The sequence below is a fragment of the Chanodichthys erythropterus genome, chromosome 5 (genome assembly GCF_024489055.1).
Source record: "Chanodichthys erythropterus isolate Z2021 chromosome 5, ASM2448905v1, whole genome shotgun sequence".
In the NCBI taxonomy this organism is placed as follows: Eukaryota; Metazoa; Chordata; class Actinopteri; order Cypriniformes; family Xenocyprididae; genus Chanodichthys; species Chanodichthys erythropterus.
In genome coordinates this window covers 17,589,875-17,617,446 of record NC_090225.1, presented here as the reverse complement: position 1 = coordinate 17,617,446, position 27,572 = coordinate 17,589,875, and the positions used below count along the sequence as shown (strand labels likewise).

General features: G+C 38.6%; 2 protein-coding genes across 10 annotated transcripts in view; one reads left to right on the top strand and one right to left on the bottom strand.

Annotated features, from left to right (window-relative positions):
- Nucleotides 1-2,533, top strand: part of smap1 (small ArfGAP 1) — a 141,111-nt gene extending 138,578 nt beyond the window's left edge. For 4 of the 9 annotated variants that reach the window (XM_067386351.1, XM_067386350.1, XM_067386349.1 and 1 more), the window contains exon 11: nt 1,431-2,532. In XM_067386351.1, coding sequence (XP_067242452.1) covers nt 1,431-1,565 — 135 coding nt within the window. In that variant the 3' untranslated portion in view covers nt 1,566-2,532. Of the gene's footprint in view, nt 1-1,430 lie in introns of all 9 variants that reach the window. The other 5 variants (XM_067386347.1, XM_067386346.1, XM_067386354.1 and 2 more) reach the window with 3 other exon arrangements.
- b3gat2 (beta-1,3-glucuronyltransferase 2 (glucuronosyltransferase S)) lies at nt 2,143-27,572 on the bottom strand. The gene is made up of 4 exons (XM_067386356.1): nt 26,600-27,572; nt 20,691-20,835; nt 12,978-13,126; nt 2,143-3,224 (listed from the first exon to the last, which is right to left on the bottom strand). Exons 1-4 carry the CDS (start codon nt 27,164-27,166, stop codon nt 3,138-3,140), a joined length of 948 nt encoding a protein of 315 aa, XP_067242457.1. The 5' UTR covers nt 27,167-27,572; the 3' UTR covers nt 2,143-3,137.

Below are 27,572 nucleotides of genomic sequence, written 5' to 3'. Positions count from 1 at the left end.
GTAATATGAGGGTGAGTGAGTTTAAAGATCAGAGGGACAGCTTAGTAACCTGAAAAAAAGAAAAGAGGAAAAGGGAATATTGGAGGAAAAAGGCCATCCTCAAGTGAAATTACTGCTGTTATCTCTGGTCCATTTTTACTTTTCATGCTTTCAGCTTTGCCATCACAGGAATAAATTAAATTTTAAAATACATTAAAATAGAAAACAGTAATTTTAAATTATAATATTTCAAAATATTACTGTTTTTTTGTATTTTTGATCAAATAAATGCAGCCTTGGTGAGCATAAGAGATATTTTTTTTTTAAACCCACAAGAAAGATTTGAATGGTAGTGTACACTGTAAAAAATGATTTTATGGTGAAGTAAATACTACAGAAAAAACAAATGAAAGTTAGTTCAGGCAAGAATTAAAAAAAAAAAAAAAGTCCTATACTAGTACTCAATTTAAGCTTGTAGAAATTAAAGTGTAAATATCTACATTATAAAATTACATTTTCTGATACTGGTGTTCCCATCATGCACTGGCCCTTGAATAATTAATGAGGTTGATTTTTCACTGTTTTCCAGCTGTATTTACACTGTTTTATCATTGCTTTTGTTGTCAGGATTAGTAACTTGCCATTTTGTGACATTTGGAGTTCATTTTCTACTCAAAATGACACATTCATACTCAAAAACAATCCATCGAATGTTACCGTCATCATGTTTTGTGTACCAGATATTGAGGTCTCTGTGTTCAGGTGCCGTCTAATATGTAGATATGGTGTCTACACGATATATATTGTATTATTTACTTAGATGTTTCTAAGTAAAGCATACACTTTAAAAGCATTGTTTAATTCAGTATTATATTGTTTGAGTAAAATGTATTGCAAAAGAAACTTCAACTAAGTAGAAATTACTCAACCTTTTCCTGGCCAAGTTAAAATTACTTATTTTCTTTCATTTTACTTAATGTGGTTAAGTAGAGTTACTTAATTCCATATTTGAAATTGACTTAAAAACATGCGTGCAAAAAACCTGCAAAAGAAAAATTAAGTAAATTTTACTTATTGTTTTTACAGCGTATGTAATAAATATTTTTATGTAATTAAAATGTTTAAATACATTTTTAATCAAACATTCAATAACATGTTGTGAATTAAATGTTTATGATCAGCATTTCTCTCCATATGTCTGCCTATTTAGAGTTTTTTTTTTTTTTTTCTTCACTGAGCTCATTGCAGTGCATTCTTGCCTTTTCCACAAAGGGTACATGTGGGCCAAAATGGGATGTTTTATAAGAAAGCCTTTTTCTGTTGGTAGAGACATGATGCCTTAAAATGCTTCCTCTGTAGTTTTTGGACCAGAGCAAATTATTCTAACAAGTCTTGTGTGTATAGATGTTTCACACTTTGCTCTCTCTACCTTGTTTTTTTTTTTTTTTCAGATTAACCAACAGATGTCTGGAATGAACCTGAACGGTTCCGGTGCTCCGATGGCATTTGGGCCACCTGGTGCCCCCATGGGCGGCTGGGTGGCACCCCCCTCTGGTCAAACCCTCAGCACCCAGCTCTGGAAGTAAATGAATGGGGGACGATGGAGGACAAGGGGCACCACATCCCTCCATCTCTCCTCTCCTCCTCCACCACCACTCGCACCCAGAGTTTTATTCATGTACTGTCATTTTTTTCCCCCTTTCTCTTTCCAACTATTACTACTTTGGAGAGCATCGATTCAACCTGCCCCCTGTTTATTCATCAAGTGAGCGAGAGTATGGCGTGTAAGAGACTGGCAGCTTTGACCGTCTTATTTGCAATTATTTTTTCTTCTATATATATATATATATATTTTTGGGGGGTTCAAATCACATATCAGCTACAAGAAAGCTGCTGGACCAATTATACAGGCTTCTAATATATCTTTACCAAATAGTGAGTCATAGTATTTAAAAGACAGAGGTATGGCTATCATATTTGTGACATCCCCCTCCTTTTCCTATCTTCTGTAGCCCCATGTCCCAGAACCCTGTAGCAGATATTGTATAGACCCATGTAATGTATTGTAATCATAAGATAGACGAACCCCTCGCCCCCTCTCTCTGGCCTCTCACCCCACCGCATCTGTGTAGCTCCATGACAAACTCCATCTTTACTGTGATGTTTTAATGTGTGCGTTACAGAGAAGCACAGTGAGTGAAAGACAAATAAACCTGGACGACTGTACAGCTGTAACGGCTAACAGAAAAAGGGGGGTTGGGGGACAATAGAAAGGGGCTCGGGGAAGGAATTATAGTTTTAAGCCAGCTGATTTTGAGCGAACAAAAGCGTTCAGTTGAACACGTCAGTCCCGCCGCCGTAGCAGAGCTTCTATCCTCTCAGACAGGGTCTCTCTGCTGTGCAATAATTTAAACATCCCCACCGTGTCATCCAGGTTTATTTCTATAATGTGTTTACATTTTCTGGTGCCTAGTACAGAGACAGAATATTGTTATTTCCGTGCATTAAACAGTGAATAGCCATGAACTATTGTGTGATCATTTTGTCTAAAGACGCATTTATTGTAAAGTTATCTTTTTCATTTTTTTTTTTCATTTTTTTTTTTTTTTTTTTTGCTTTTAAAGAGGGTCGTTTGGAATAAAGACAGTTGTAATCCAAAAGTTCTGTCCCTGTAATGGTGTCTCACACTTTAGACAGTATTTCCAGGGTTTTTAATCCACTATTCCTTTTATTTTCATGGACAGTTAGTTTTTCCTGCAGCACTAACCTCTCTGTACATTAGTCAAGCAGCTGGTCCTTTTCTCCCGCATTCACATAAGTTGATCTAATTTTCCGAGCATTCAGAGACCGAGGAAAAGGGAAAGTGGTCTGTTTACTACCACATTGGGAATAAGATCAAGTTTTCACATACAGTTGGCATTTAAAAACCACATATCCATGGTTTCTTCTCCACCAAGTTACAGGTAATACAGTGTGATGCCACAGTGAGAAGCTCCAGCAGATACAGTGCGTCAGTAGAGAATCCTGGAACCCGAGATAGCTTGTCTTTTCCGCCAGAGCAGGTATCCTAAAGTTCAAAGGCAGCCATCCTTTTAGAAAGTGCCAGTGATGGCGGGCCTCCATCCAGTGTCTTGACAGTCCTAGTGCAGTGTCGTTTGCTAGACCTCTATAAAAACCGAATCCTGCTGCCGCTTTGGTTCATTACCCAGGTTGACCTTCTCGGTCCGGGTATGCCAGACAAGGACCTGAAAGAAACCAGTTGGAATCAGTTATTTCAGAATTTGGGAATCAATCAAGTGTACCGAAACAAAGACTATATTCTAAGACTGTTTACTCGTATTACTAGAAACAGGAGAAAGTGCACTGTGCAATATGGTAGAATTAAGTCCTGCCTTCTAAATAAAAATCCAATTGGTAAAGTTATTCCCTGCGTCTAAATATGCCTACTTCCATAATCTATATATCAGGGTTCCTCCAATCCAGTCCTAGAGGGCCACTGCCCTGCAACGTTTAGTACTAACCCAAATCAAACACACCTGAACAAGCTAATCAAGGTCTTCAGAGTTACTAGAAAATTGCAGATAGGTGAATTTTATCAGGGTTTGAACTAAACTCTGCAGGACAGTGACCCTCAAGGCCAGATTTGAGGAACCCTGCTATATAGCAGGCGAAAAAACAATGTGAGCCAAGCAGTATGTCCAAATTCATAGGGTGGAGGTCGGGGTGAAACTGCAAGCCCACTAAACCTCACAAGAATCGAAAACGGGCTACTTTCCCATAGACTGAAGTGAGACCATAGGCACCTCTTGAAATGTCGCAATATTTCTTGGTGCTTTGTGGCATGACAGATCACTGTAGTGCTTCAGTTCAAGCAGAGCGCACGTGAACCGATCATGTCTTCTGCTTTACTAGTTACAACACGAAACATGAATGAACATCCGAAGTTATGTTGAAAGATACAGTACAACTTACCATATCATGTCTCATGTAATTGATCAATGTTTTAACAGTGGAAAGGCGTCAATAAAACAGCTTGTAAAAATGTCACATTTACCGTCACTTACATTTACCTCAGAAAGCCGTTCTATGTTCAAAACTCATTAGTCAGCAACAAAAATGAACTTGGAGGAGCTTTTTGCTAAATACATGCACTATAGGCTATTGCATATTTATTGTATTTGTACTTAAAGCTGCTGTCCGCAGTTTTTCCTCTTTGTCACCATCTCTGTTTGAAACATGCAATTGCAGTCATATGCGGAACAGTTTTCTGTACGTGCGTTGTGCATCGGCACAACTCGTCAGCGCGGATGAATCTAATGCCTGCTGTCAGTCACCGCACCGGTGTGAATACTGCACTTCAGAATCACAGATTCTATGTCTTGAAAGTAAGACCAATATAAGAATTTTTACTGGAAAATATCATCTGAACAAGTAAGTAACATGTCTGCCACTTTTGTTTTGACCAACTATGGAAAAAAGCATTAGGCCTACAATAATCGCGCTGCCAATGATGATTAAATCTAACGATCATTAGCTCTGATCACACCAAACCGTGCAAATTATTATTACTGTTATATTGTTCTCAAATTGTTATTGTTGGCAACATCAGCACTGCGTGATTGTGTATTTAGTGTGTATTGGCGTTACCTGTAGATTTCAATTTCTGTAGCCACTCCACAGTCCCAAAGTCTTTTGCTTTTTGACTACAAGTGAATCTCCAGTCGTCACTGATGATTGTCATTTCGATCTTTCTGGATTACAATCCGCCATCAAAATGATAAATTTAATTATTTCAGCTGCTGTGAGAAATGTACCGCTACCGGCAGCTTCCTCACATGACATGATATATACTCCTTCCTTTGGTTATGGACGTGACGTAATGACGCATAGAGGAACTGCTGCATGCTTGAATTTCCCGTGGAAATCCGCCATGTCGCTCTTATTATAAAACATTATTACAAGCTTACTGTTGTGATTTGAGACAGATAATTAGATAGTTTTGAACACTGGCTGGTTATGTAATTGTTCAAAAGTTGATTTTGGATCATTTTTAACCAAAAAAATTTGCTGACTGCAGCTTTAACGTGTGCTTCAATATTGTTTTATGACGGCCGCCATTTAAATGTTTAGGCCTGTACAAAAACAAGTAGAAACATAATTGTGTCATTAAATTTATTATAACGTCATTATAAAAACTTCCTTGTGTATTTTATATGGAAGTGGCTTATAAATCAATCAATTTTAACCTTTAATATAATAGTGATGTACCAACTGTGGTTCCCTGAATAGTTTAAAGCATTAGTTAAGAGAGATTTTTTCTTTGAGGAAATTTGCCATGTGCTGTACCTGACAGGCCCCAAATTATTCAATATTAAATTGAAGGTAATCAAAACGCAAGCTTCTGAATCAAATCCAATTGTGAAATTTCTATCAATGCCCAGCCCTAGTTTCGATAAATGTTTTTGTTTTTTTTACTTGAAGCAAATGTTGTTTTTTCCCATTTATTTTCTTGTCAGAGTAACACCAGAAGGCTTTGTTTACATGTTAAAATCACACACACAAAAAAATCAAAAACGTCACCTTTTTCACCTCTTTTGAGTTTGTGGGTATGATTTAAAAAAACAGTATGAGATAAGTACCCAGATTACCTGCTACTTCCGGTGTCTGAAGTGCGCATACTAGAACCATAGAGACTAGAACACACTTTTTAATGGCCACAAAGCAAGTTTCAAACCAAATGTTGTACCTACTATACAGTTTGTGATTTTGGATGCAGTGATTGTGCTGCTGTTAGAAGCTCTGGTCCCCCTGAGACAATGCACATGTGCATTGACTTTACCAACCTGAAATGCACGCTTTTTGTAATGCTATTTGAGCCTAATGCCGCGTTCCAGGCAACCCGTAACCCGAGTTTTCCAAACTTCTACCCGTGAAAGTGCACTGGAACTGCAGTCAAAGCCGTGACTTCCCACCCGTGAACTCGTACTAGATCGATGTACTCCCAGTTACGGGTTCTGACGTCACATAGCTCGCGAAACAACAATGGCAGCCCCTACGGATGCAGTGTTTATGCATAAATGCGGTAAAATAACGTAAAATATAAGGTATAACAGCTTCTCTTGCCTTATACGCCATTTTCCTCCTGTTTCCATCAAAAATAAGCAAGGAGTAAGCACCTTTGGCGATAGAAATAATTAATGAGCATAAGCCCCGTACGGTCCGCCATGTTGGTTTGTTTACACTTTTACGCAGTTTGGCGTGACTTTCCTGGAACGCTACAAAGTCGTGAGTCGTGATTTGAAATCGTGACTTAAGGGCTCAAAAACCTGCCTGGAACGCAGCATAAGTAATAACATTTATGGGATAGTTCGTGTCAGATTTCGTTGCTGATTCAAAATAATTAATTGAAATGCAGATTTAGGTATTTCCCCCATTCAGGTAGATAGGAGTTGGTCTTGAATGCCTGAAAAATAGCTGCCTGAAGGGGTCGCAGATAAGGCCACCGAGTGAACTGACTTTCCTTGAAAGAAACCATGGAGGAAACAAAACATACACAGGTACATCATCATGGAAAATAAGGTCAGTGTATGTGATCTCTCAGCAGAGATGTTTTAGACCGTTTGTGCGCGAAGGGTGCTGGAACGGGATCTCTCGGATTGGTTACATGTCTTGATTATATCAGTTTGAGGTGGTGTAGGGATTGAGCGTGGTTAAATAGCTGCACCCAGGTGTGACGCGTCGGTTCCCGAACACATGGCACTGCAAATTGGCTTGTTTTGCATAACAAGGCTAATTTAGCAGAACCATAAGAGATCAATATGGTGCACCTTGGTGGAGCAACCCAGAAGTAAACCAAAGCATGCTGTAGTAGTTGGCCCGATGACAAGCTGCATCCCTCTGGTAGATTCTGTAAAAGTGCTCCTTATGTAGGTGTCTGACTCTGTACTTTGCCATCTACTAATCCCATTGTTCCCTTAATAAATAGTATCAGTGCCAAGTAAGTTGTAGGACAGAGCTTTATATATGAATAAAAGTTTTTACTTTAAGTACTTTGAGTCTGAATGTCTGAGATAGAATAAATTGGGAACTTCCTGAAGTGGATCGTAATTGGTTTGTGGGTGGTTAAACTTCATTAGTTATGTTTGTGTGCAGCTGTCAAAGACATTTGCAGCCCACAGAGATGTCTAATTTTTATAAGAGGAATGTAATAATACATGAAGAATTAAACTTGTGCGCTTCCACTTTCATATGTAATAAATCCTTTAATTTTTAATGTTGATAATGTAATGCCTACAACTCGGTGCGCAAAGGTTGAAAGCAGTGATATAACAGCAGCGTGGAGGTGTAAAGCCAGCAGTCCCCATGGGCTCTAGTAATTGTAAATGGGTTTCAAGAAAAGGTTATTAAAATTTAAACCCTTCATACTTTTTGGACTAATCTTGGAGTAGTTTTAGTCATTGGCTGCATGCGTGTATCCCTGAGAATATTGTAAAACAAGGGCAGATGTCATTATCATTATTGCAATGTGTGCCAAACTATATTGATTAATAGACATTTCAATTTGTGGTGAGCAAAATCCTGGAATAAAAGAAGATTCCCATTCTTTGGTTTTCAAAAACCTGATCTTCGCTTACAAAAAACATACAAAAAATGCTCCCTGCTCCAATACCATGCACCACTAACATACTCTGGTCTGGAACACAACTTCAAGCAATTAATTCATTCACATTTTCACGATGTAGACTAACCATTAGTTAAAGGGGACATATCATGAAAATCTGACTTTTTCTGTGTTTAAGTGCTATAATCGGGTCCCCTGTGCATCTACCAACCCAGAAAACGTGAAAAGGGACAACCCAGTAACTTTATTTTGGGAAACCTTTCTCTGCAAGCATGTGAAAAAACGAGCCGCTCAGATTTGGCTTCCCTTGTGATGTAGGAAGGGGATCTAATTATATTACCGCCCCTTAATCTGTACGTTTTTCCGCCGCCATTTTGTTTTTGCAAGCGACACAGTGCACTAGTTCTAACACTGGTCCTGGAGTGCTGCTGTCCTGCATAATTTAGCTACAATCCTGATCAAACACACCTAAATGTCTTCAGGATTACTAAAGCTATGTGAAGGAAGGAGTCAGAGCAAAACTGTCTCAGATATGTAAACATTATCACTGATCTGTTAACAGCTATAATAGTAAACATATGATTCTCCTGGCATCTGAGCCACTAAAGATGCAGTGGTTTCATTTATTTATGAAGGGAATGTGTCCAAATAAATGTATATAGAAGTATATTTTACACCGGACTGCTTTGCACATGAGGGTCAGTAAAACAGGATTTGCACAGAAGTTGGTTATCAAAGGTGGATCGATACCAACTGTTCATGATCCAAGTTCATAAACGCTTCTTTCGAACAGTGTGTAGCTTTAGCCACCTTAGCTGTGCAGCATGCTATCAAACCCATTCAGAATTGAATGTTAGCAAACATCCACAAAAGCTTTTGAATTGTGTATGCCTCAGTGTATTGGAATCGCAAGCTTTGGGGCAAGTTCTTTTGCATTTAAAGGCACACACACTAAATCAGCGCATTTTTGGTATAATAATGTATAATAAAATAATAATGTATATTACATGGTATTATAATAAATCCATGGGGTATTTTGAGCTGAAAATTTACAGACACATTCTGGGGACACCTGAGACTTGTATTGCATCTTGTAAAAAGGGCATAAGAGGTCACATTTAAAGGTACAATTTGTGATATTTTTTTTCCGCTAGAGGTCGCTAGAAGCCTATTCAAAACAAAGGCGTAGTTTGATGACGCCAAGTTTTAGAGCGGAAACTTGGGACATATCGGCTGCGTCCGAAAACCTAGGTAGCTATCTTGTTGCCTCGCTATCTTATAAGAGAATGACTTGTACGGCAGCATTTGTGCATGAAGGTACCTCACGAAACTGATTTCGGACAGACTTCTGAGGCAGCGTAACAGTTTAATGATCTACAGCAATATAGCGCGAGCTTTGGTGAGAACTAAACAAATATTTAATTACTACAGTAGTAATTTCTCGATAGAAATGATATCAGAATTTAAACATGTTGATCAAAATCGTACATTTATACACAAACTGAGCAGCAAACGCAACTTTCGGACGCCATCTTTATTTTTCTAGCTCAACTGTCACAGAATGGAAAGCACAGGATTGTGGGATATCAAAGGCAGCTAAGGATACATCTATGCTTCCTTCAAAAATCGATCTGAGGAAGGTATCTCATGAGAGAGGAAGTTAAGCTAACATTGAATTCGGACGTGCCTTGATGCCTTACTACCTTGAAATGTGTCCTCGGAAGGCAGCATTTTCCAGTTTTCGGACGCAGCCGTGGTCTCCATCTCAATGGACAGTGCAAAAGAATAGGGATTGGAGTCTGGAAGAACTCATGTTCGTGGGTGCGATTATTAACGTTACTGTAGTATGAAGCAGAGCAGGACCGAGTGTTGCGGGAGCTGAACGAGGAGCTGGAGCGATTGATCAACACACGCCTCACGAGCAGCGGGACTTTTATTATGACAAAGCCGCCGGCGCCGCTTCCGCTTTTCCGGTCATGAGTTTACGGGAGCTGTCCTTGTCGACAGAACCAGCAGCAGATGGTAAACAGTAATTATGTTCCATAAATAAATAACACAATCCACCATAAAACGTGCAAGAAGTAAATAAGGAACTGCTTGAAGCAAGCTAGTGGTTTGCTGGACACTAGACACTACTTCTGCATTTGTCCACGGCACTGTTGTCATGTGGTTTCTACGTCAGTAAAGGCGGTAACAAAGGTAACTGACGTCATTGACAGGCGACTGCACTGCCCCGTGTCACTGTTTAGAATGGGAATTTTCTCATGATTTACAAGTAGTTGAAAACATTAGAGATATTGTTAGTAATCAGCTGGCCAAAATATATAACACTAGCCTAGTGGTTTTTGGATATTTTACTGCAAAAATTTTACATATTGTACCTTTAAGGCATTAGGTACACTCCTACGGATATGAGATGGGAGGAAAAATATATTTAAAAACTTTTGCATTCCCCTGAGAAATTTTCCCTTGAAAAATGTAAAAAGTTTTTTAATGCTCCTTGTTTAATGCACAAACAAGGTTTGTGAGCGAATGCAAAGTTTCTCGGGGAAAGCCAATTATTTGCGAGCGAATGCAAAGTTTCTTGGGGGAACACAGAACATTTGCGAAAGAACGCAAAATCATTGAAATATAATTAGGGGCTCCATACACTCCTGTTCAAAAGTTAAAGGTCAGTAAGATTTTCATATTTAAAAAATATACATTTCTTTAGTTCATTGTATACTATTCTATAAAATTAACAATTTGGATGTTAAAGGTGCCGTAGAACGTCTTTTTAAAAGATGCAATATAAGTCTAAGGTGTCCCCTGAATGTGTCTGTGAAGTTTCAGCTCAAAATACCCCATAGATGTTTTTTTTTTATTAATTTTTTAACTTTTAATAATTAATTAAACTGCCTATTTTAGGGCATCATTAAATATGAGCCGATTTAGGCTGCGGCCCCTTTAAATGCTCTCGCTCCCCGCCCACGGAGCTCGCGCTTGCCTTTAACAGCATAAACAAAGTTCACACAGCTAATATAAGCCTCAAAATGGATCTTTACAAAGTGTTCGTCATGCAACATGTCTAATTTTGTAAGTACAGTGTTTACAGTACAGTGATTCTGAATGAGTTTGATGGTGCTCCATGGCTAAAGCTAACATTACACACTATTGGAGAGATTTATAAAGAATGAAATTGTTTATGAATTATACAGACTGCAAGTGTTTAAAAAATGAAAATAGCGACAGTCTTGTCTCCGTGAATACAGTAATAAACGATGGTAACTTTAACCACATTTAACAGTACATTAGCAACATGTTAACGAAACATTTAGAAAGACAATTTACAAATATCACTAAAAATATCATGATATCATGGATCATGTCAGTTATTATTGCTCCATCTGCCATTTTTCACTATTGTTCTTGCTTGCTTACCTAGACTGATGATTCAGCTGTGCACATCCAGACGTTTTGCCCTTGTCTAATGGCTTGAACATGAGCTGGCTTATGCAAATATTGGGGGTGTACACATTAATGATCCCGACTGTTGCGTAACAGTCGGTGTTATGTTGAGATTCACCTGTTCTTCGGAGGTCTTTTAAACAAATTAGATTTATATAAGAAGGAGGAAACAATGGTGTTTGAGACTCACTGTATGTCTTTTCCATGTACTGAACTCTTGTTATTTAACTATGCCAAGATAAATTAAATTTTTCATTTATCTTGGCATAGAAAATGCTTTTAAAAATGTGTTAATGTTATTAACAAAGGTTAATGAATGCTCTAAATGCATCATTCATTGCTAGTTCATGTTATCTATTGCATTAACTAATATTAGAACCTTAGTCTGTACCAATATCTACATCATAAAGTGATTTGTTATAATTGTACAAGAGGGATGGAATCTTGCACAACATCGGAACTAACTGTTACACAATTAATGTAATCTAGCTCATTTGTTCAGCTACCGATAAAGGTGTATTACTCTAAGGTCCATTGTGGAAAACGTGTGTCTTATATGAAAGCATTTTCTTAAACAATATTTTTGTTTAAGATTTTTTTTTTTTTTATGCATTTCTTTTGAATCTAAACAGGATGAGCATTTGAAGCCTTGAGAGAGAATAATAATTTGAGAGATTGTGTTATGGGCAGAGTGAAGCTTGCTGGCACGCTGACAGCCGTCTGGCAAGATCTGGTCTGCAGAAGCACGATTGAGATTGACATTAATAAATAGGAGAGTCTATGCACTGACTTCTTTAAATAAGCCTGTGATATTCTCTCTCACACCCTCTTCACTTCTCCATCTATATGGCATGTTTGCCATCCCTTAAACAGATTCCCTTTGCCCTCTTTTTCTTCCTCTCTCCCTTTGTCCCTTTCCTCCTTGTCACTTCAGTTCAGTCCGATTACTCAAATAAGATAACCCCCCTCAATCCTATCCAGACTCCCTGCCTTTAATTTTGAAGAGCATGCTGGGAGTTTGTCGTATTGCCCTGACCGCAGGCTTAGTCACAGTCATCCACTGTGGACACACAATAACACTTCCACAAATGTGACCTTTCCAAAAGACATCGCTGGCAGTGCTCCACTTGGACAGAAGCCCATTCACGCCCATCACGAGGACCCATAACTGCTGGCACACGCACTTTCATTTGTTTACTACCATAATGCCATTCTCATATAATTGGAATACAGCCACAAATTTAAGTATATTAAACTCCCACTTTGTTCAAGTAGCGACTCGCACTTCTTTGTAACTGTCAGTGGCCTTTCCGCTCCGTTTACGGGCGCGATATCTACACGCTTACACCCGCCACGGCATTGTACCACAGGAATAAACCTGCGCTCTCTGCAGTGTGTTTACAATGTAGACGTTATGCTGCGTCTGGCAAAATGACGCATAGCTGATTGGCCGATGTTGGAAACGTGTCCTGCTCTTGCTGGTGTTGGTGATTAGTGGAATTGTCAGCCCTGCTAATAGTCACTATTAATAACCCAGTGCGGCTACCATTAGGGTAATTGGGTGATAATGATGATGGCAGTAGCCGTGACGTGCAGTACAGAGAGGAAGAGAGCATTTTGACACAAGGTGAGTCGACTGAAGAGGTTTGAGCTTGAGATAATGGGCCATGGATGAATGAAGGAGCTTTTAGAATCAGACCAAGCCAAATACATAGGAATGTGTTTTTCATTTTCAGACATACTTGACATAGCTATTCACTATTGTCACTGGTAGAAGAATAAACCGGCATGTTTTCAAGGTAGTACCAAAACTGCTCAAAATAATACACAAGAGATGCTTGGAGCTAATAGAGGAACATCAAAAACAGTAACTTTTTTAGTATGAATGATAATCAAGGTGAAGGATGCAAATGCAAGCTGCTTTACTGACCTGGGTACAGTTCCGGGCCTTTGGCTCTAAGTCCTCCACCTTGGTGATCTGTTTGAGGAAATCTGATTCTTGCATCCCTGGTTTGGCTCCTCTCCTCTTGAAGAGGGCACGTGGGTTTGACAGGATCACCTGCAGGTTCACTGCAAAGCCTGCCATTAACAAAATAAAAAAAAAAAAGTTCCAAGCAAATTATATATCAAACATTTAAATTAAAATGTATTGTACTTTTATTACTTTATCCTCTCTGCTGCATTTGACGTAACAGCTCATGACAGTCATTACTGAGAAGGGTTTGCACTCCTGTGTGTTCTCGTGTTGTGACCAATCAGTCAGCATTGTCATGATGTCATTTCCTTGTGCCTTCAGGGTGATTAGTCACATAGGGCTTGGGTGATTGGCTGACCTGGCTGCAGAAGTGAGTGCCCTTAAAGGATTAGTTCACTTCAGAATTAAAATTTCATGATCATTTACTCACCCTTATGTCATCAAGGATGTTTAGGTCTCTCTTTCTTCAGTCAAAAAGAAATTAAGGTTTATTTTTTTAAATTAAGGTTCTCCATATAGTGGACTTCACTGGGGTACACCGGGTTGAAGGTCCAAATTGCAGTTTCAGTGCAGCTTCAAAGGGCTTTACATGATCCCAGCCGAGAAATAAGGGTCTTGTTTAGTGAAACGATTGGTCATTTTCTAAATATATACTTTTTAACCACAAATGCTCGTCTTCCACTGCTCTGCGATGCGCCATACATTACATAATTGCATTGGAAAGTTCATGACGTACTATAGGCGGAAGTACCGTGGTAAGGCGAAAAACCTCTCATTTTCTACTCCAACGTTTTGTTTTTTTCTGCAATTCCACTTTGTAGACACTGGATTGGTACTTTCACCTGCTTCACGCATGACTTTTCCATCGTGATTATGTAATGCGTGCCGCATTGCTGAGCAGTGCAAGATGAGCATTTGTGGTTAAAAAGTATATACTTTTTTTTTTTTTTTTTTTTTTTAAATGACCGATTGTTTCACTAGACAAGACCCTTATTCCTTGGCTGGGACCGTGTAGAGCCCTTTGAAGCTGCATTAAAACTGCAGTTGGGACTTTCAGTCCGTTGTACCCCAGTGAAGTCCACTATATGGAGAAAAATGTATTTAAATTATTAGGAAATTTTAATTCTGAAGTGAACTGATCCTTCTTTAAGCAGTGATGGCAGATTGCAAATTGCCTACTTCCAGGGGTAGAGCAACTGCCATTTAGATGAATGGGAATACTATCGGATAACATTCTCCAGGTATTATAGACCTCTTTTTCAAAAGTGAAAAAGTCTGGGTTTGGTGCTTATTGAAGCTCATCAAAAAGCTTCCTGGAAAAGGCCTGAAGGTGTTTATTGCAAATTTATCTAAGATAGAGTATTGTCCAAAAAATCTTACTATATATTCAAACACACTCTCTCATTCACTCTGTATTAACTATATAAACAAATGCACAAATCTTCAGCTCTCTCATTTCTCATGGGAGCAGGTTGAACCGTCCCACTGCTGCATGTGGGTCAGGAGAAGTTTTTCACCCCCTTGTTTCCATTTCTCTCTATGACACCGTCTCAGCCCCAAAACAGGAGAAGGACTTTTCAAATTTTACTACAGGGAATATCACCCTCTGTTGTGGGCTTCTTATCCTGCATGGCACAGGCTGTTTTCTAGGACGCCTGTATTCCAGCTAAAACCACCTGGGCTTCCCCCAAATCCGCAGAGGCGAGCTCATGACAGCATTGCAATGTTTCTCTAAGCCTTGGCTAACTGTGTCCTTGTGTAGTTACAAGGTTTCTCTCCCTCAGATCGACATGAATACTGTCAAGGTTTATTAATAGTTGAAGGCCAGCCAACTCCTTTCTTTTGATCTTTTTTTCTTTTCTTTTTTTAATGACTATATTGCCTTTTGATGTCCCTTTCGGTGTACAAGTATTGGGGGAATGATGTAAGAACCTACGCTGAAAGATCCAGGGACGCGGCTTTGATAGAGCTGAAGAGCCGGACACATTTCTGCTGTTACACCAACAGCACTAAAGGGTCCATGTAAAAACCGTACAGTAAGCCTATCCGAAACATTCACATCCTGATTTTTGAACCAACTCCAAGACTTCATTACCAGCCATTTGTAAGGTCTTTAATTAGGCCTTCAAATTTGTAAGTATTGAAAAACTGAAAAGTGGTTGATGTTTAAAACGTATTTTCTCTTACAGAACTGTCAAAGGTAATTTAATTTCCAGGGAAATGTGATGCATAAATCATGAATTAATTGGTATACTTAAATATGTAAATCATATTCAGAAACTGTCTAAAATTAATAAGGGAAAATAAGTAAATACTAATAGAGCAATCTGTAAAATGCACATTGGAAAGGGCACCTTTTAGATTAGTTTTATGTTGTCACTAACAACTCGGTTATTTACATAACATTATCATACATTTCCAAATGATTAAATTCTGTTAAGGTACAACATGAACTTAATGATGTAATTCAATCAGTCTGCTGTTTTTTTTCCAACCAGAAAAAAATATTCAGAAATGATTTATTTCAAATACAGTCTGTTCGTTTGATCTTTCTATTAATCAAAGAATCCTAAAAATTCGGCTTCCACAAAAATATTAAGCACTGATAATAATAAATGTTTCTTGAGGAATAAATCAGCATATAAGAATGATTTCTGAAGGATCATGTGACACTGGAGACTGGAGTAATGATGCTGAAAAATCAGCTTTTCCTTCACAGAAATAAATTACATTTTACTAGGTGAGCATAAGAGACTTCTTTCTGAAACATTAAAAAAAAAAAAATCTTACTGACCCCAAACGTATGAATATATGATCGTATAAACGGTTTTAATCAGTTGTAATCAGCATGCTATATATTAAAAATTATGCTTCGCACAGATTGTGTAAAGGCTAGTGTGACTCATGGTTTAATCACTGTGTACACTACAGATGCAGCCTTGTGTTTCCGTTTATTCTCATACATAATCTTTTCAGCCCTTCTCCGCCTAATGTGCAAAACGTTGCTATTGTGTGTTAAAAAGGTTTCCATGTTAAGACAAGCACTTGAGCTCCTCTTCAGGTGAGAGCAGTGCTTGAAAGCAACGAGAGAGGCGGTTCAGGACCTTTTCTCTGCTATTGTGTTTGCTCTCAGAAGAAGCCGTACAGCAGGAATACTAAATAACCTTATTGTTCTCCGCTTTTGTTCAGGGAGAAGTGTAGTAGAGCCGGCAGATTTATGAACCTTAAACAGCTCGTTTTCAACATGCGTTGAGTCTATGCCAGTGACGAGGAAGCGTATGCATTGTGTGAAGTGTTTGTTATGGGAGATGTGCTCTCTGTCAGGTAGAGCCTGACAATGAATACATTACCTCTGATGACAATGATAATGATATTATGGGTGATTGAACAACACGTGAGAAAAATACGAGCTTTGGAAGAAGAGCAATAGTGCTAGTAATGGAGATCACATGAGAAAGAGATGATACCATCTCTTGTTATTAGAGTTTCATGAACAGCATAATATCCAGCGGCAGCGCTGGAGTCTGGGGAATTAGGGATTGCTTCAACTACGCACTGCTATCTCTGACGTTGTATTCATTCCCTTGAGCGCCATATGAGCCCTGCCTCTCTCCATTAGGACGTTTCCAACCCGTCAGCATCTTCTCACCCCGCCCTCCTTAATGCATTGCCTGAGAGCTCACGTTTGCTAAAAATGCAGAGAAATTGCAGAATTTAGCTTTAGTAAAGGTGCTTTTTGCCAATGATAGCTTCGTCTGCCTAAAATGTGAGGGTATCTTTGCCTGTCTGTTATGCTTTGTAATAGTGTGTCATTTGTATTTTTTACTGTTGCAATATGTTCTTTATCATAGTAAACTATTAGCATACCATTTGAAAGCTGATTTTCCCAGTAAGTGTAAACACAGATGCTTTTAACAGATGCTCTGTTTGGGTATCCTGACCAGCTTGACATTTCAACTTCCAATTTACATGTATAGTCACTTAGCAGACGCTTTTATCCAAACCTACTTACAAATGAAGAACATTACAAGCAGTTTATCAGAAGAGCCAATAATATTTGCAGTACACTGTGCCAAGTGCCAGGAGTTATTATAGAAAGTGCCTTTGTTTATGGTTGTGTTTTAGTTAAGTGCTTGGGGAAGAAGTGTGTCTTCAGCTCTTTCTTGAACGTTCTGTTGGTCTCAGCAGACGGGGTTGAGGTTGGCGGCTCATTCCAGCAGAGAAGAATAGATAGGATGAAAATTCTGGAAAGCGACTTACAGATATATCAAATGATTTGTGTGATTAAAGGTGGTAAAGAGGATGTTTTGTTTTATACATTTTTGCAATATTACTTGAAACTGTCTTTACTAACTGATAAAAGACTATTTATTAGGTGCACTGAAAGGAATAATATTAATATACATCATCTGTGCACGAGGTAGGGCCTTAAAAACATCAGCCAATCGTTTACGTGATCATCGCGTAAACGATTGGCCCTCTGGCTTGTCAATCACTGCCGTGACGTTCCTTGTGAGAGACGAGCGCGGCTGCGTGCTCCAGTAACTTTCCACACTCCACAGGCGCCGTATGCGATGTTTTTGTCCGGAGACAAGAGTAACAGCTGCAGATTATGAGTTACCTGCGGTGAGTCCGACATAATGAATCCACTAACACGACACAGCGAATGCCGGTGGTAAACACTCGTGTTCCAATACTCGTGCACGAGTTTTGGGAGGCGTTCCCTCGAAAGGAGGGGGGTTGTTCTTACGCATTCGCTCATTTCAAAAACTCAGTAACAGTCTTTGGATTCTCAGTCGACAAAAAGATCCTCTTTATCACCTTTAACCAATGGCATAAGTTTGGGGCGGGGCTATGTGTTTGGCAGACCAATGGTGGGTTTCATAAACCTATTTAAAATTTCATTATTATTGCTATTTCTAATACACTAATGCTGTAAAAAAAAATAATGTAAATACAATTATTTAATAATTTTACTTTTCATTAACAATAACAACCCTGGTACAGTTCATTTACTTAGTGCTTTCCCTTTAAAAACACTGACAAAGTAGCTAGTATCACTAGTATTCTATAGGCGAAAAGCCTCTTCAGAAAACTGTCTGGTGTTTCACAGCTTTTTTTCCTCAGCTTAGAGCATTTCTCTCTATATAGAAGCCGCTTTGGGCCAATTTGATATGCCTTTTTGAAACGACTTCAGTGAGGGGCAGTCTGGAAAGTATCAACACAACCAAACTGCAAAGAAGTCCCATCTGTTTATCTGAGCAGGCAAGCTGCTCCTCACACAGCTGATATTATGATCATCAGCAGCACATGGTATAACGTGGACAGAATATCCTCCAAAACTCAGAGAAGATAGACAGAGATATAGATGGCGGAAGTTCAATTCCTTAATAACATTAAATAAAATTGAGAGACCTTGTGGTGAAACTTGAAGACATAATGCTCCAGGTAATGTTGTTCTGCTTCTCTAATACTTTTAAGACATTTACAATAATGGTTCTGAACTTTAAAAATGACTTTTATCAAGTCCGTTGATGGATAGTTAATTGGTCACAGTAGCTCACCTGCAATGTCACGTGTCATGGGTTTGATTCCCAGTGAAACGACATACTGATAAAAATGTATACCCTGAATGCTCTGTAAATTGCTTTGGATAAAAGCATCTGTCTAATGAATAAATGCAACTTAAATGGGAGCTTTCAGATGGGCAGGATGTAAAAATGTGATGGGTTTAGCTTGAAGTTTACGTGATTTGCACAAATTAGCTCTGAAATTCAAAACCAGCTGGATGATGGAATGTGCCATTCACCAGAAACCTGTTAATCAACCAGAGGAATCTATTGTCAAAAATCTTTCTGAGCCAGATAATGATTAGGGCCTATGAATATTTGAAATCCAGAAATGGATATTTAGAGGTATTTCTGAGAACTGGTCAAATGTTTTGTTTTGTTTTTTTAAACATTTTTTCAAATGGCTGCTTAATCTGTAATACTAAACCAGCTATAAAAACCACACTAAGTGAGAGGAGAATATGGCACTCCACTGATGCAAATGGTTTTTCTGGTATAAAGCATATAGCTTGTTGTTGTTGTTGTTGTTGTTGTTGTTTTGGGATGCCCATATTAACCATTTATATAGCATGGCTCAGTGAGGTTTCAGCATTGAAGGTACATTCTAAAAAATGTTTGGTTAAAAACAACCCAAGTTGGGTTGAAAATTGACAAACCCAGCAATTGGGTTGTTTTAACCCAGTGGTTGGGTTAAATGTTTGCCCAACCTGCTGGGTAGTTTTATTTAACCCAACTACTGATTAAAAATGACTATATGGCTGGCTTAAAATGAATCCAAAATAGGTGAGAAATTAAAAGATCAGACATATAATTAATAGAGGCAACAATAATAATCAAAAGGTGTACATTTGTTAATAAGCAATTTAATAAATGTTTATTGTTGTTTATTCATTCTTACACTCTAAAAAATGCTGGGTTAAAAACAACCCAAGTTGGGTTGAAAATGGACAAACCCAGTGATTGGGTTGTTTTAACCCAGCAGTTGGGTTAAATGTTTGCCCAACCTGCTGGGTAGTTTTACTTAACTCAACTATTGTTTAAAAATTACCGTATTGCTTACTTAAAATGAACCCAAAATATCTTGAAAATTAACATTTATTAATATGTTTAATAAATGAACATTTTAATTTCATTTTAGATTCATTTTAAGTCAGCCATATAGTCATTTTCAAACAATAGTTGGGTTAAATAAAACTACCCAGCAGGTTGGGCAAACATTTAACCCAACTTCTGGGTTAAAACAACCCAATCGCTGGGTTTGTCCATTTTCAACCCAACTTGGGTTGTTTTTAACCCAGCATTTTTTAGAGTGTATTAATAAATGCTCATTTATTAAACATATTAATAAATGTTAATTTCCAGCATATTTTGGGTTAATTTTAAGCAAGCAATACAGTAATTTTTATACAACAGTTGAGTTAAATAAAACTACCCAGCACGTTGAGCAAACATTTAACCCAACCACTGGCTTAAAACAACCCAATTGCTGGGTTTGTCCATTTTCAACCCAACTTGGGTTGTTTTTAACCCTGTTTTTTAGAGTGTATTTTAGCCAAAACTCATACGAGGAAAATATGGAGAAAAAAAGCATTGTCAAGAGATTTATCAACACAATCAATAGCTTTTTAATTGAAGCTTTAGATTATGTTCCATGTAAATTAATTAGCATTTGGATTTCCTTATGTAAATTCAATTTTGTGATAATCAAGTTTTAATAGTTTTCAGTGGCACACTCCAATAACCATTCTATAATATTCGGCCATTATTAAAGGATATACACAGTGTAGTAACCCAGAAATCAATTTTCTATTATTTTGTAGTTCTGTTGCGCAGCAGAAACAGTGTCAGCTTGAATGCTTGTGCCTACTCTTGTGTTTAAGGTTCAGCCTTGTGAATACGCTGCTTTGGCATGAGGTGTAAAACGATAATTGTAATTTATTCAAATATATGTGACATTTTTTTCCTGGTTAGATAACACTGTTGAAGTTATCATTCAGTTTTTTCGTAATAATAATCAGTAAAAATCATTAGTGGTGTTTGATAACTTACTATGGGGGAAAAATTACTCCTGTGTAGGTCGATCTTAGTGACGTCTTACCAGCCATGTCAATTGCGAATGGCCTGTCGGCCTTCCAGCCTGTGTACCAGCCGACCACTTTCCCCTTTTCCACCAGGGGCCGCTCGTACCTCCGGCCTCCAACCAGTCCCACTGGCCACACTGACACTCTCCTGGTTGACCGCATCTGTAGAAGAAGGTAAATATGATAATATTACAACACAATGCACAATAATTATCATAAAAGATCACCATTAATTAAAAAACATATGCCTCTCTCCAAGGCTGTAAGCATGTCTTGAAAATTGGTTATTGTTGGAAAATTGTTATTTAAGGGGGCTTTTTATTTAAAGGAAATAAATACAAAATAAGAACAGTACAAGAAGTTCTAGGTCTAATTGTAGTTGTGAATTAATCAGATTAAACTATTTTAAAATAATTATTTATTTTAACACACGCAACTATTCATATGTCCAATAAGTCAGAAACACAAGATGTTTCTTGTCTTGTCACATTCAGTTACAAATAACCTGAATCATGTAAATGATAGCATATTTTCAATTCAAAACGCAAAATAGTTTGCATCACTGTATCCGCTTGTTAAGTCGTGACGTAAAGAACGCCGTTTCCGGGTCCAAGCCTCGACTCGTTTCACTTGAGATTGCCATCGACGGCCGTTTATGAGCGCTATTTATTCATATTAAACATCAATCATTTAAAAAAGTTAAACATTTTAAATACTTACAGTCTACACAACAGTCTCCGTGCTCACAGCATCACAGATATTAATATTTTAATGATTTATAAAAGATGAATCATTGTCTGGCCATCTGGAATTTTGATATGGAGATAAAGGTTGTAATTATATATTTTTTTTGTAGTATTACACCACATCGTGTATGTATATTAGCACCATTTGTTGTTTTCTTGTGGTATGAGATAGAGCGTTAGGACCCGGAAGCGCTGCCGCGTGACGTCAGACTTAACAACCGGATAAATAGTTAAATAGTTCTATCGGGGTGTCCCCCGGTAAAAAATTGCATTCCGGGGGGGGGTACAATCTGCTTTTGGAAAGGGTTCCCCTGGTAAAATTCACATTGCAGGGGCTAAATATCATGTTAATTGGGATCGATTCAATCCGTGGACATGAAAAACAACCCGCAGCAACAGTGTTAAAGTAGCCCTATTCCACAGGAAAACCACAGACTTGGCAACACTGGTGGGGAGTACAATTTTCCATTTCTAATCCTGGGAGGATTTTGTTCCCTTCAATGTCTATGGTGGTTACGGCCCTGCTTTATACTGATAACCATATGAGTTTTAAAGGAGCAAGTAAAATACTGCCACATACAGCATAGCTTATTATAAAATCCTGGCTCATTTTCAGCATAAACAAGTCCATCCACCTGCAGTTTGCTGGAGACAGCACACATCGCTCTTCAGTTTCATAAACACGATCACATCTGATTGAACCACCCGGCAACACTAAAACTGTCATTTCTAACAAGATACCATCTTCTTTGAGAAATTTTAAACATCCTACCGCTGAAAGCATCTCCTTTTGTCTTCATTCCTTCATATAGAATAAAAATAAAAACAATTTGCCACTGGGAGAATGAGCGTTGCTGCAATTTCTCAAACAAATGGTCAGAGTATTCTTTGAATATTTAATGGTTGTGCTATTTATGTGAGTGCTGTACGCAGTCGTGTGACGTGTCTATGGCTGGCGGCCCTAAGCAATGGACAAGCTTTGAAGCCCAAACTGCTGCCCCTTTAGCTGTGTTTCTAATGCCTGTCTTCCTCCTCCTCTTCAAAGGCTTCGTCTCCATAATGGTGCTCTTAAAGTGTAGCACAGCTCAAAGGCAAAGTCAAAGAATTCTCTATAGCAAAGAGGATGTCATCTGCAGGTGCCAAGCATCCTTTTGCGTTGAAGATGACAACAAGGGCAACAGGTACAGCCATCAAATGCAATGTCACATACACTGTTCTTGAGTTAAGCTCTCAAGCTACTAGCCGCTGTATGGAAAGGCATCTGTATTTGACAGTTTTTGTGACCCACGTGCTTTCCTGCAAGGACAGGGAATAAGACATTCTGGCCCCATTTTGACAACACAGTGCAGAGAAATAAATTTGTAGTTGACAAGTGTGTTCAATATCTTTAGGGAGGCAAAATCACCTTCGATAACAAAACTCTACGTGCTTCCTGACAGTTCCAGAGAGGATTCGTGCAATGCAAAAAACAAAATCGGGTTTAGTAAGGAACTATATTTCTAGGGAAAGACAGGTTACAACTGAGAACAATAAATCTCATGCACTGAAGCCACAAGGTAGGGTAACAGCATCACAAAAAAAAAAAAAAAATCTGATTGTGACAGAAAAAAACTTAACTTATTTTAACTTTTTTTTTTTAAAGAGTTTTCTTAGACATGCTTTCCGGTAACAATGTCTGAAAATACTTGAAGCAAGAGAAACAACTCTGTATAAGATACTATGATTCAATTTCATAAATTTTAAACTCCAAACAAGCAGAAGTGTGGCTTTTCAAGTAAATGGATCTTGTTTTACATATTTAATTTGTAAATTTAGATAAAAATACCCGTTACGAAAATTATTGTTTTGCAGTAATGATGTGATGCGACCACAACATTTTGTTGGTTGGTTGTTTGTTTTTGGTTTTTCAGTAGTACTGCACACACTGAAATCTCATTGGATTTAGCGATAGTTCACGCAAAAATGAAAATTCTGTCATAATTTACGAACTCTCATGTCGTTCCAAACCTGTATGGCTAAAGAAGATATTTTGAAGAATGTTGGTAACCCAACAGTTTTGGTTCCCATTGACTTCCTCAAAAATTCTTTGAAATATCATTTTTTGTGTTCCACAGAAGAAAGAAAGTCATACAGGTTCGGAACGACATGAGTGTGAGTCAACGATGACAGATTATTAATTCCTGGGAGGACTATCCCTTTAAGTACCGGTCTTTATGTATATTAAACATGAACGAGGAGAGAAGATTGTGGTTGTGGATATATCATGACCCTCTTATTTCACAAGGAAAAGCATGCAGTATGGTAAAGCATTGCATTGGACAAGAAAAACTATTTTTAACGCTCTTCAGTTGCGAGAGTGAGAGTCCCGCAAACAGAGAGAACTGTTCTGATTGGCTGGTTCATGATCGATTATATCACGCTTCATTTTTTTGTTGGACAAATTGCTTTTCATCTTATCGCATTCACATTATTAGTCTAACTTAAAAATAATAATGAAAAATTATAAATTTTTATTTATTTGCATGTTTGATGATAAAACTATTTTAACACAGAATCATATTCCACACTCCACTCAAGCAGCTGAGGACAATTTTTCCACAAGCACTTGATCAATGACCATTAGCGCACAGTAATGTACCAGCTTGTACTTTTCTAGCCAATTTTGAAACTTTGCATTGCAGCTCTTTTATGTTCCTTAGGATGAATCACTCAAGCTGTAGCATTTCTGGTTGGGGAAAACAGTATGTGCAAAATGAATTCATTTCCTTTGTGTTGTTAATATTTGTCATTATGAAGCACTAGCTGTTGAAAGTGGCCAAATGACTCTCATTGTTGTGCTGTGTAATGTGTTTGTGTTGAGCAGAGCAGGGGTCATCAGCATACTGACACTGCGCTCTACCCCTCAGGGGCCGTTCCATGTGTTCATCCACATGTCCAGCTGTGTTCTGGAGAAATGGAGAGAGAGAGAAAGAGGCAGAGGAAGGGAGGGATGCACAAAGCAAGCATTGAAGAAATAAGGAGGGCAGTAAGGCCTGTGGCGGAGGAAAAGAGAACGGCTAAATCAGGAGGAAAACGCTGAGGTAAAAGAAGGGTAGAATAATTGATGATAATTGAGACAATGAGCTATAAGTGCTGGGTTTAGGCAACAGCCAAGACAGAGAAGAAGATTTTGTTTTACTGTAGCTAAAACTGAGTGTAATACAACCTCTTCTCTCCCCTTGTAACTGCTATCAGCTTCCTGGTGCCCTTTTTATACTCCTCAAACAAATAAAAGGAATCCATAATCACCACCCATTGATTAAAGCAACACACTCGCATGGCAATTTGTTACTATTTTAAGCTTTGGTGCATTGGTGGCTGATTTGTTTGATTTTTCTCATTCAGACATTTCCGCACAAGCTTCTTATGCCCAACTCATGGTTAGGTTAAAGTGTGGATCTTCATCTAAAAATTGCACGTTTCCGTACAAATGAACCTGCCATCTCATAAAATAGTTGTTTTCTCAGGAGATTGGCTTGATTTAAGAGGTGGTTCAACCAAAAACGTAAATTCTGTCATTATTTACTCACCTCATGTGGAGGCCATGTTGGTCAAACTCCAAAAAGACCCCCCACCATAAAATAACATTAAATGTCATCTAAACGACTTGTGCGCTGATATCGCATACTACACAATAGCTTTAGATTAAAGTTGGTCTGTTCCTCATACAAACGACTTTATAGTGTTCTTTTGTCATTTTTTGTTGCTTTACATCAATGTTATTTATTGCAAAAGAGATATAATGATTCTTTATAGTTTCTCCTTTATCCACTGAAAAATATAGGTTCGGAATGACAAGATGGTGAGTAAATAATGACAGAAAATTCATTTTTGAAAGAACTTCTTCTTTAACCCTACTGCTTACACAATGATGTTAATTGGCTGAAATTCCAATAATAGGGTGAGTGTTTACACCCTGATATTAATTACCAGTATCCAACTGACTTTATCAAAAACTTATCTAAAGAAATATGTGTACATTTAAAACATTTTTAATGTGTAAGAGATAGAAAAACTCAACCTGTGTACCTCAAATGAAGTGTCTCTCCTCTCATCACTTCGCTCGCTGTGTTATCGGTTTCATCCATCGTCCACAGACAACCGGTTAAACAGACAAATTCTAATTTCCCAGCTGTCAGGACGCTTTGCCGTTTCTCTGCGACTTCCACTGCCTTAAACTGGGTTAATTCACTCTGCTTGGCTACACAGTATACTGGGTCGCCTTCATTTATGTGCATCAACCATCGCGCGTATTGAGACTCATAAGAAATAGATAACAATGGCATGATAAAACACACCACATGAATCTCCTTGTGGACAGATGTTACAGCGAGGTCTCCTGCTAGTTATTTATTAATTGCCAACTTTTTATATATACTTCTTTTTCTCTCCAAACTATACATTTAAATGTAATGCAACAACCTTGTGAGGTACAAAAACATCTTGAGGAGGTACAGTGACAATAAAGAGCTTAAACTGAATTGACCGAGGCAACTATGTTTTAACTGCTTGCTTTAAGTTTAATTGCTGCTTAAAAATTTTAGGTTTCAATTTCATTGCAGGTTCTCAAGGCAAATACTGTAGGGCCTCTTGAGTTGCGCCTATACAGTATATCAGACCTTGTAAAGCATGTAACTCCACACTTCTCATTTATACAATTTTTTCCTGGTCTTATAGATGCTAAAGTTCTCATTTGATGGAAGAAATAAGATAGGTAGCCTATATGTGCTGCTTCATGAAAACTGTAGGTAGAGACAGACATGACCCTTTTCAACGGCTCATCACATCAAGATGAGAATATCTTGAGACCTAAGGGTGGTATAGCAACTGCCTTGCAACACCCTGGCAACACTAGCCACTAGTCCCAGCCATATCTCGACACAGAATGGCCTGTATTGATGACTTTGACCGGTGTGGGCCAGCAGAGGTTTCTTTGGAGCCCCAGACATATCTCTGTCTAGTTAGGTAGCCTAATTATGAGGTGGCACGGTTTGCAATTTAACATTTTATTGCCATCGCTTTTCTCATCAAACGGACTAGGCTATTTCAGTCTTATTTTTCAGATTTCATATCAAGCCTTACTGCAGCTCTAAACTGAGTAGAAAAAAACAACAACATTCATCTCAAGAAGTCGTATTTACCTCTTCAAATAACTCAAGGCTGTAAGTGTTATCATCATCCGCGAAGAAAACGACTCCTTTATCTTTGGACGCGCGGTGTCCTCTGAGCCAGCCGAGCGCCAAGTTCCTTTGCTCGGTCGCTCGGGGCATCCCCGTCCGCTTGAACCTGCGCGGGGTGAACACGTTCAGGTGAGTGTATCGCAGCCCAGACCGGGCAAGAAACCGCGAAACCAGCTCCGTGTGGGAGTTCGAGTCCTCCACCACGATCCAGTGGAACTGCGGAACCTGGCGGAACGTATTTGCCAAGCGGGTGAGCTCAGCTTTCTGCACCGCTCGGCTGTAAGTGGGAGTGATGGCATAAATGACCGGGAGAGATGTGGCGTTACTCCCGCTGCTGCTTGTGGTGCTGCTGCTGGTCCGAGTCGTCCTGACGACCTGCCGCTGCTGCTGCACATTTCCCAGCCGAGACAAATAGAAGCTGGCCGTGTTCCGAACAGACAATCTCTTCGTGTCGATGTCGATCACGATTATCACTATCAAGATCCACGGAAGAAGGATGAAAAAGCGAGTGTAGAAGATGGATTTCATTGTGCCTGAAGAACCAGCGCTGCTTAATGTGAAGAATAAACAGTCCGCCACAAACAGGGCAGTTCATTCAGAGGTGGTTATTGTATTATTGCAGATGATTACTTTTTAAACTTCATTTAAAGCCGCTCCTCTCGTGTTTTTTTTAGCCAGAAGCTGCAGTCCACGGACGTTTAAACTTCCCATTTCCCTCAACTAAACGCGCTGTTGCGATCCCATCCCGTCCTGCGCTCCGCCAGACAGTCCGTTCCCTGAGATGATGCTCATAGGTCTTCAGTCGTTCAGCGCAGAGAACAGTGCCAAAAATAACAACAGGTCATTGTTTTGGTCACGTACATAGCTTGGTGTGCATTAAAGCCACGTAGGTGTAACGATTTCTCAAAACTGCACCGAATGATGGGACTGAGGA

What these genes read in the sequence shown, in the direction of transcription:
- b3gat2 (XM_067386356.1), bottom strand. Translation starts at nt 27,166, where the DNA reads ATGAAATCCATCTTCTACACTCGCTTTTTCATCCTTCTTCCGTGGATC. An exon ending in GCCTTGAGTTATTTGAAGAG is followed by an intron (nt 20,836 to 26,599) that starts GTAAATACGACT and finishes CTTCTTCTACAG; the next exon opens with ATGCGGTCAACCAGGAGAGT. An exon ending in ATTCGCAATTGACATGGCTG is followed by an intron (nt 13,127 to 20,690) that starts GTAAGACGTCAC and finishes TGTTAATGGCAG; the next exon opens with GCTTTGCAGTGAACCTGCAG.